The 10,625-nt window shown below is 39.6% G+C and overlaps 1 protein-coding gene across 2 annotated transcripts; it reads right to left on the reverse strand.

The window, feature by feature from the left end:
* Window positions 1–2,382: 2,382 nt before the first annotated feature.
* On the reverse strand, window positions 2,383–8,794 carry tsen34 (TSEN34 tRNA splicing endonuclease subunit). 2 transcript variants are annotated; one of them, XM_061972026.1, is made up of 5 exons: window positions 8,642–8,794; window positions 6,548–6,808; window positions 6,340–6,478; window positions 2,756–3,034; window positions 2,383–2,654 (listed from the first exon to the last, which is right to left on the reverse strand). In XM_061972026.1, the coding sequence occupies exons 2-5, from the start codon at window positions 6,797–6,799 to the stop codon at window positions 2,467–2,469; spliced, it is 858 nt and encodes a 285-aa protein (XP_061828010.1). In that variant the 5' UTR covers window positions 6,800–6,808; window positions 8,642–8,794; the 3' UTR covers window positions 2,383–2,466. The 2 variants fall into 2 exon arrangements, with proteins under 2 accessions (XP_061828010.1, XP_061828009.1); XM_061972025.1 differs by having other exon boundaries at window positions 8,610–8,793.
* Window positions 8,795–10,625: the final 1,831 nt, after the last annotated feature.

The following is a 10,625-nucleotide window of genomic DNA, read 5'->3' on the forward strand; positions in this document are numbered from 1 at the left end:
TATTGACACTAATAACTTTTTTGACACTAATAACTATTTATAAAAATAGTGTTAAAAATAATAATAAATAAATATTAGTTTTATTTTGAACGCTTAAATCAATCAGTTGATTGTAAGTTGTTGTTTGATGACGGTTTTAAAGTAAAAAGTTATTAGTGTCAATATTGCAACAATTTATTGTTGCAATATTTATTTATTGCACCTCTTTTATTCCGTTTTCTTTAATAGTATATATTTTTTTTAAAATAGCCTTTAAAAAGGCGCACATTGGATGCTAGGTAATAGAGCGGCTGATCGTGCTTCGGCGGCTGCATCTTTCCTTGTCAACAAACGGAGATGTTGTAGGATTACATGCTTATCACATCATGGAATTGTTGTTCATTATCCCCCCATAGTAGTAGTCACAGTAGTAATACAATCAAGGACCTCAAACGCGATCAATCAGGATTTAGCATTGAGGGGAGCCGTTGCAGCCTATTCTCGGTTCGATAGTCGCACATTTCTTTTCTATTTCCATATTGTAAAACTTTGAATGGAAAGTGGTTTGATGGAATGCTGTTGCATTATAGATCCAGCAGAGGGCACTGTCACGTTAAATCACTCATTTTCCAGCAGGAGAATGCTTTGACAAGACGTGTAACTGCTAGTTTTATATGCTGTATGCCTGACACTCTTTTTTTACTGAGTAAAACCCCATTTACATGTGTTTTATACCTGTCACAGTGTATTATGGGCTACAAAATAGGCCTTTTTATGGGTGTGTGATCTACTGTGTACTGTATCCACATATATTTGAAGATTGTTAGAATAAAAATGTACACAAATAAACTATTGATTTTACAATTAATATGTAACTTTTTCACTTTCCATATCACAGACCGATTTAAAATATTATTTGTTGTACGAACGTTTCATTAGACCATTGTGGGCGGGGTTACCAATCTCCAAAGTCTACGTGCAACTTTGTGTTTTTTTTATATTTGTTGTAGCTTTTTTTTTTTTTACAGTATTCTCTAGTTTTGCTATCTCAATATGAGTCCAAAGAAAGCAATGGGCCAGCAATGTGTGTTTGAAAACATTCAGGAAGTATCCACAGCGTTGTTGTCACTGCCTCCGCCAACTACATCATCAAAATTATCCCCTCAATTCCCCCCAAAAATGGATTGACTGGCTGGAATATAAAGACAATATAACATACATTCATAAACGTGGATGCATATGCAAAAGTGCAATATATTTATTTGTACAGTAATTATTTATTTATATCTGCACCTTATTGCTCTTTTATCCCGCACTACAACGAGCTAATGCAACCAAATGTCGTTCTTATTTGTACTGTAAAGTTCAAATTTGAATGACAATAAAAAGGAAGTCTAAGTCTACCTTTTGCTCCACGCCAACAAGATTAACTGACAATGTAAAGTTTTTTTTAAATTCAAATTCTTAACCCTTGTAAGTAGAGATATCCGATATTCCGATATTGTCCAACTCTTAATTACCGATTCCGATATCAACCGATACTGATATATACAGTCGTGGAATTAAGATATTATTATGCCTAATTTTGTTGTGATGCCCTGCTGGATGCATTAAACAATGTAACAAGGTTTTCCAAAATAAATCAACTCAAGTTATTGAAAAAAATGCCAACATGGCACTGACATATTTATTATTGAAGTCACAAAGTGCATTCTTTTTTTTAACATGCCTCAAAACAGCAGCTTGGAATTTGGGACATGCTCTCCCTGAGAGAGCATGAGGAAGTTGAGGTGGGGTGTATATTGTAGCGTCCCGGAAGAGTTAGTGCTGCAAGGGGTTCTGGGTATTTGTTCTGTTGTGTTTATGTTGTGTTACGGTGCGGATGTTCTCCCGAAATGTGTTTGTCATTCTTGTTTGGTGTGGGTTCACAGTGTGGCGCATATTTGTAACAAGTGTTAAAGTTGTTTATACAGCCACCCTCAGTGTGACCTGTATGGCTGTTGACCAAGTAGGAATTGCATTCACTTGTGTGTGTGTGAAAAGCCGTAGATATTATGTGATTGGGCTGGCACACAAAGGAAGTGCCTTTAAGGTTTATTGGCGCTCTGGACTTCTCCCGATGTCGGGGGACACAGCCGCGTTTTAAAAAGTCATACATTTTACTTTTTGAAACCGATACCGATCATTTTGAAACAGATACCGATCATTTCCGATATTACATTTTAAAGCATTTATCGGCCGATAATATCGGCAGTCTGATATTATCGGACATCCCTAATTTTTACCAAAGCCAGAAACAATTATTATTTTTTACATTGTTTCTTGTGGAGAAATTTGATTTAATGTAAAAACTTTTCGATTTACAAACCTTGTTCAAGAACCAATTCAGTTCGTAAAAAGAGGTTCCGAGTATAAACATGACATTTTATTTACGTTTGTAAAAAAACAAAACTGAAGCTCTCACTTGAAGGAAGTGGAAGGCGTGGTTTAAACCATCCCGCTCCACTGCAGGGACGAGTAAGTCACGCCTCCGCCACTTTGCGGCGAGCACAAGAGGACAGTCTTCTTGACGTTAGAGCCCAGCCGAGCCACGGCGAGGACGTCCAGCACCACCACGCTCTCGTCCTCGGACAGACACACGGCGATGAAGTGAGCGTGGAAACGAAGGGGATCGCCTGGAATTGACGAGGTTCCCGCCAATGTGGGCGGAGTCGTACACGGGAAGTTAAAAAGGATGCTTCCAGGAAGTTTAGAGAAGGGGAAAAAGACAACTCACCGGGATAGACGAGAAAATCACCGCCAAACTTGCCGGCTGAAGTAAGGTAGAAGCCCCGCCCCCTCAGGTCTCTAAACACCTGGTATCGTGTGTTGCATTCTGGGTGCTGGCCAGTGGTCACGCCTGCCAGGAGGAGGGTGCGGTCCTCGGGGCAGTAGGCCAATCCCGCCCTTGTTGTGCTGAGCTGGACCGCCAACGCCGAGCGAGGGAAGCTGAAGCTGCCTTCCAACGCCTCCAGGCGTCCACGCAGGTCCTCATCATCGCCGCCAGATCCAGACTCTACAAGTGAACCGGAGCCATTAGATCACATGTGTCAAAGTCAAGGCCTGGGTATGTCACGTTATTTAAATTGGCCCACCATGTCATTAAATTTTGTCTTGTCATATAATTTAAAGTGGACCGTTACGCAATTTATCATGGCCTGCCATATCATTCATTGTGGTTCGCCACATCATTCAATTTGGTCCGCCACATCATTTAAGGTGGTACTTCACGTCATTTAAATTGGCCCACCATGTCATTCACTTTTGTCCAACATATAATTTAATGTGGCCCGTCACATCATTTATCGTGGCTTGCCAGGTCATTCAATTTTGTCCACCATATAATTTATTGTGGCCCGTTACGTCATTTAATGTGGCCTGCCATATCATTCAATTTTGTCCACCATATAATTTATTGTGGCCCATTACGTCATTTATAGTGGCTTGCCATGTCATTCAATTTTGTCCACCATATAATTTATTGTGGCCCGTTACGTCATTTATAGTGGCTTGCCATGTCATTCAATTTTGTCCACCATATAATTTATTGTGGCCCGTTACGTCACTTATAGTGGCTTGCCATGTCATTCAATATTGTCTGCTCTATAATTTAACGTGGCCTGTCACATCATTTATTGTGGCTTGCCATGTCATTCAATTTTGTCCACCATATAATTTATTGTGGCCCATTACGTCATTTATAGTGGCTTGCCATGTCATTAAATTTTGTCCACCAAATTATTTATTGTGGCCCGTTACGTCATTTATAGTGGCTTGCCATGTCATTCAATTTTGTCCACCATTTAATTTATTGTGGCCCGTTACGTCACTTATAGTGGCTTGCCATGTCATTCAATATTGTCTGCTCTATAATTTAATGTGGCCTGTCACATCATTTATCGTGGCTTGCCATGTCATTCAATTTTGTCCACCATATAATTTATTGTGGCCCGTTACGTCATTTATTGTGGCCTGCCATCTCATTAAATACTGTCTGCTATATAATTTAATGTGGCCCGTCACATCATTCATCGTGGCTTGCCATGTCATTCCATTTTGTCCACCATATAATTTATTGTGGCCCATTACGTCATTTATAGTGGCTTGCCATGTCATTCAATTTTGTCCACCATATAATTTATCGTGGCCCGTTACGTCACTTATAGTGACCTGCCATGTCATTCAATATTGTCTGCTCTATAATTTAATGTGGCCTGTCACATCATTTATCGTGGCTTGCCATGTCATTCAATTTTGTCCACCATATAATTTATTGTGGCCCGTTACGTCATTTATAATGGCCTGCCATATCATTCAATTTTGTCTGCTATATAATTTAATGTGTCCCGTCACATCATTTATCGTGGACTTCCAAGTCATTCAAAGTGGTCCGTCACATCATTCAATGTGGTCCACATCTTTTAAAGTGGTATGTCACGTTATTTAAATTGGCCCACCATGTCATTCAATTTTGTCCGTCGTATAATTTAAAGTGGACCGTTACGCAATTTACATGGCCTGCCATATCATTCATTGTGGTTCGCCACATCATTCAATTTGGTCCGCCACATCATTTAAGGTGGTACTTCACGTCATTTAAATTGGCCCGCCATGTCATTCACTTTTGTCCAACATATACCCTGCCTTCCGCCCGATTGTAGCTGAGATAGGCTCCAGCGCCCCCCGCGACCCCAAAGGGAATAAGCGGTAGAAAATGGATGGATGGATGGATAATTTAATGTGGCCCGTCACATCATTTATCGTGACTTGCCATGTCATTCAATTTTGTCCACCATATAATTTATTGTGGCCCATTACGTCATTTATAGGGGCTTGCCATGTCATTCAATTTTGTCCACCATATAAATTATCGTGGCCTGTTACGTCATTTACTGTGGCCTGCCATCTCATTCAATATTGTCTGCTATATAATTTATTGTGGCCCGTCACATCATTCATCGTGGCTTGCCATGTCATTCAATTTTGTCCACCATATAGTTTATTGTGGCCCATTACGTCATTTATAGTGACTTGCCATATCATTCAATTTTGTCCACCATATAATTTATCGTGGCCCGTTACGTCACTTATAGTGGCCTGCCATGTCATTCAATATTGTCTGCTATATAATTTAATGTGTCCCGTCACATCATTTATCGTGGACTTCCAAGTCATTCAATGTGGTCCGTCACATCATTCAATGTGGTCCACATCATTTAAAGTGGTACTTCACGTCATTTAAATTGGCCCGCCATGTCATTCACTTTTGTCCAACATATAATTTAATGTGGCCCGTCACATCATTTATCGTGGCTTGCCATGTCATTCAATTTTGTCCACCATATAATTTATTGTGGCCCATTACGTCATTTATAGGGGCTTGCCATGTCATTCAATTTTGTCCACCATATAAATTATTGTGGCCCGTTACGTCATTTACAGTGGCATGCCATCTCATTCAATATTGTCTGCTATATAATTTAATGTGGCCCGTCACATCATTCATCGTGGCTTGCCATGTCATTCAATTTTGTCCACCATATAATTTATTGTGGCCCGTTACGTCATTTATAATGGCCTGCCATATCATTCAATTTTGTCTGTCATATAATTTAAAGTGGCCCGTTACGCAATTTATCATGGCCTGCCATATCATTCATTGTGGTTCGCCACATCATTCAATTTGGTCCGCCACATCATTTAAAGTGGTACTTCACGTCATTTAAATTGGCCCACCATATCATTCAATTTAGTCCGCTATATAATTTAATGTGGCTCGTCACATCCTTTATCGTGGCTTGCCATATCATTCAATTTTGTCCACCATATAGTTTATCGTGCCCCTTTACGTCATTTATAGTGGCCTGCCATGTCATTAAATTTTGTCCACCATATAATTTATTGTGGCCCGTTACGTAATTTATAGTGGCCTGCCATCTCATTTAATTTTGTCCACCATATAATTTATCGTGGCCCGTTACGTCATTTATCGTGGCTCGCCATGTCATTCATTTTTGTCCGCCATATAATTTAAGATGGCCCGTCACATCATTTATCGTGGCTTGCCATGTCATTCAATTTTGTCTGCCATGTAATTTAATGTGGCTCGTCACATCATTTATTGTGGCTAGCCATGTCATTCAAATTTGTCCGCCATTTAATTTATTGTGGCCTGCCACGTCATTCGATGTGGTCCGTCACATCATTCAATCTGGCCCACTAAGGGCAGCCATAGTTGCGATGTGGGCCTCAATAAAAAGTTTGACACCCGTGCTTTAGATGATAAACGCTTGGTGCGTGTCATGGCGACGGCTCGCTCACCTGCACGTGATGAGCTCATGGCTCTGACCAGCGCTGACTTCCTGTCGCGCAGAGCGAGGACGTGCTGCTCGTCAAAACTCCACCGCAGGTTCTCCTCGAACTGTGCCACCTGCTGACGAAGCTCCGCCCCTTCAGCGTCCTACCAACAGCAAGAGTTGATCAAACACGCCTTACTGTCCCGATGACGGCTGCTCAGGCGCCAACTGACCAGCGGTCCCGGTGGCGAGATGGCGGACACGCCTCTCTCTGCTAGTAGGCGCTCTTCCTCTGGCAGTAGCAACAGTGGCCGACCCAGGCGGACGTTCTGTCGGGGCGTCCGCGGCAGGGACCCCAGCAGCGCCCCCACCAGGCCAAGGGACCTGACCGTCCGCAGGTCCTTCATCCTCCACAGCAGGGGGGCGGAGTCACAGTGACTCACACCAACTACCTGGAGAGATGGCTCCTCCTCTTTGTCAGCCATCTTTTCTCTCTAAAGCGAAAATGGTCATTTAACAGTAGTTTAAAAAGTTGAAAACTAGAGATGTCCGATAATATCGGCCTACCGATATTATCGGCCGATAAATGCTTTAAAATGTAATATCGGAAATGATCGGTGTAGGTTTCAAAAAGTAAAATGAATGACTTTTTAAAACGCCGCTGTACGGAGCGGAACACGGACGTAGGGAGCATAACAACAACAAGAGTGTGTTGTTGCCGGTGCTGTAGCCGTGGCTGACAAGCGAGCTCGCTCGGTGACTGACTAACGACACCATGTCTATGGTTTGGGATTATTTTAAAGTGTCTCTGACGGATAAAAAACTGGCAGTGAACGGAGGTGCCCTGTCTCAACGCAGCATTTCAGAAGCTGTGGGTGACTGCGAGGCCACTTCAAGCACTCACCACTAGCTTGCAGCACATTTGTGTTACTCATACAAATACGTTAGAGCAGGGCAGATTGAGCCCAGTTTATAATTTCCTGTTATACAGTATAGCAGGCAGTCTTGCACTAAAGGAGGACTATGTTATTGTTTACTTTATTACTCTAGCATACTCTGTGTGCCTTCATTGTTTTTGTAGCTGTTGTTTTGAGGCATGTTTAAAAAAATAAGAAAAATAATTAGAGATGTCCGATAAATGCTTTAAAATGTAATATCGGAAATTATCGGTATCGTTTTTTTTTTATTAAATCAACATAAAAAACACAAGATACACTTACAATTAGTGCACCAACCCAAAAAAAACTTCCCTCCCCCATTTACACTCATTCACACAAAAGGGTTGTTTATTTCTGTTATTAATATTGTGGTTCCTACATTATATATCAATATATATCAATACAGTCTGCAAGGGATACAGTCCGTAAGCACACATGATTGTGCGTGCTGCTGGTCCACTAATAGTACTAACCTTTAACAGTTAATTTGACTCATTTTCATTAATTACTTGTTTCTATGTAACTGTTTTTATATTGTGTTACTTTCTTTTTTATTCAAGAAAATGTTTTTAATTTATTTATCTTATTTTATTTGATTAATTTTTCAAAAAAGGACCTTATCTTCACCATACTTGGTTGTCCAAATTAGGCATAATAATGTGTTAATTCCACGACTGTATATATCGGTATCGGTTGATAACGGTATCGGTAATTAAAGAGTTGGACAATATCGGTATATCGGCAAAAAGTCATAATCGGACATCCCTAAAAATAATGCACTTTGTGAAAGTCAAAGTATAGTATTTCCCATAGTTGTAGTGGGTATTAGGATTATCTCAGGGAGAGCATGACCCAAATTCCAAGCTGCTGTTTAGAGGCATGTTAAAAAAAATAATGCACTTTGTGACTTCAATAATAAATATGGCAGTGCCATGTTGGCACTTTTTTTCCATAACTTGAGTTGATTTATTTTGGAAAATCTTGTTACATTGTTTAATACATCCAGCGGGGCATCGCAACAGAATTAGGCATAATAATGTGTTAATTCCACGACTGTATATATCGGTAGATATCGGAATCGGTAATTGGTGGACAATATCAGGATATCGGCACAAAAAAAGCCATTATCGGACATCTCTATTGAAAACAGTACAAACTCTTTAAAACAGACTTAATTTGGGGATGTGTGAGTTTCAAATGTATGGAAAGAAACGACAGAAACAACACAATTTTAGCTGAGTTGTCTAATTTTCTCGCCACTCTTTAAGCACAGTTGTGTGTGACTTTTCACTTTCACGACAGAAGCCTCCTAATAAAACTGGAAAATAAATAGTTGACTTTCATTATTTTGTACTACCTTAATACACACAAACTGTCATTCCAACGCACCGAGAGGCTGGATTCGATGATTTATGTTGTTTACATAGCATCTTAGCTAGCGTACAGTGACTGCTGCGTGCCGCGCATTTTCATCGCGTTTGCGACATGCCGTAAACCACCGCGGTGTTAGGTTTTACGTCAGCCATGACTACTGAACAAGTTTGATCGGCAGCTGAATAAACCGCAATAATGAATTAGTCCACTTCTTGTGACACGCTGTGTATCTGTTAAACTATATTAGTGACGTAAGAGACGCTTTTCAGGAAAAAGGCGCAACTATTGCGTTACAAGGCCAAATTATTAGGAACCCCGGAAAGCACAGGTGTCAAACTCGTACAAGAGCCCTTAAATTGATATCTTTGTTAAACACATTTAAAGTACCCTTGATTTTATTCATATATTCTATTATTATGTAACCTATTTTATGGGCTTGCCTCTTTGTGATGTTAAGTTGCTGTTATACAGTATATGCCTTGAGCTCTTATTTTGAAGGCGCTAAGAGCGGAAGTGGTGACACGTCATAGTGGAGCGGAGATTTTGAAAGAAAGGAAATAAAGGGAGCTTGGTGTAAAACTTGAGCCTCCGTGGTTGTTATTTTGTAGTTTTATACAGTAAAGGCGAAATACATAAAACCTCGGTTGCATTGGTGGCAGCGGTGGGATTCGAACCCTCGCCTCCGAAGAGACTGGAGGCGTGGGTTCGAATCCCATTCTACGTATAACCCATATAATCATACTTGCCAACCCTCCCGAATTTTCCGGGAGACTCCCGAAATTCAGCGCCTCTCCCGAAAACCTCCCGGGACAAATATTCTCCCGAAAATCTCCCGATTTTCAGCCGGAGCTGGAAGCCACGCCCCCTCCAGCTCCATGCGGACCTGAGTGAGGACAGCCTTTTTTCAGACGGGAAGACAACAGGGTGACAAGAACTAAATCATCCATACTTGAGATAAATTGTATTATTATGTTTATCTTACCTAAAAATAAATATATTTACTAATTTAAAAAAAACAAAAACGAAATACATTTTTACTATATTTTGCTAAAAACATCAAAATTAATTGTATTTTTATTTGTATTTTTTCTGACTCCTTATTACATCCAGCCATAGAATTATACATTAAAATAAACATAGTTGAAATAATTAATTTAAAATGATCATAATTCATTTAAAATGACCATATTTAATTATTAAAATAATTGCTTATCAACAATTTTAGCATTTTATTCATTACATTTTGAAGCTCTCAGAAGCCAAGTTATATTATATTCCTTAAGATTTATTTATGCAAGTTTGAAGTATCAATGATCTAAACACAGTTTTGTTTGCATATTTTCAGGATATATATATATATATATATATATATATATATATATATATATATATATATATACTTATGTATGAAATACTTGACTTGGTGAGTTCGAGCTGTCAATATACTCCTCCCCTCTTAGCCACGCCCCGCCCCACCCCTGACAACGCCCCCGCCCACCACCTCCCGAAATCGGAGGTCTCAAGGTTGGCAAGTATGCCATATAATAGGTTACAATTATTTATACATTTTTAACTCTCTATCTGTATTTGCTTTTGTTTTCTTTCCTTGACATGTTTCGCTGATGTTGAAAGTGCCTTTGACTTTTGTGCGCATTATAAATGTATGTTTGTTGTTCAATAAAAAAATATACAAATCTGGCTCGCCACGCCATTTAAAGGGGCCTTGAAATACCAGGTGTCAGTTAAGTATTTTATATTTTCTTACTAAATGTATTTGTTCTTTCCATAATGCAACCAATAGTGTACTATCACACATTCCAAGTTAAAATGAAGATACTTATCTGCTTGACTTGTGATTTCAAAGCAAGTTATACGACAATAGCGTTAAAAACTGACAGCTGAGTTGCCAGAATTTTATTGTAAACACTTTGTAGTACTTATGCTCCATTTACAGTAATATTCTGTAAAAACTACCTTTATTTTTGCGGTAAAATTGTGG

This window comes from Nerophis lumbriciformis, linkage group LG17 (genome assembly GCF_033978685.3).
Source record: "Nerophis lumbriciformis linkage group LG17, RoL_Nlum_v2.1, whole genome shotgun sequence".
In the NCBI taxonomy this organism is placed as follows: Eukaryota; Metazoa; Chordata; class Actinopteri; order Syngnathiformes; family Syngnathidae; genus Nerophis; species Nerophis lumbriciformis.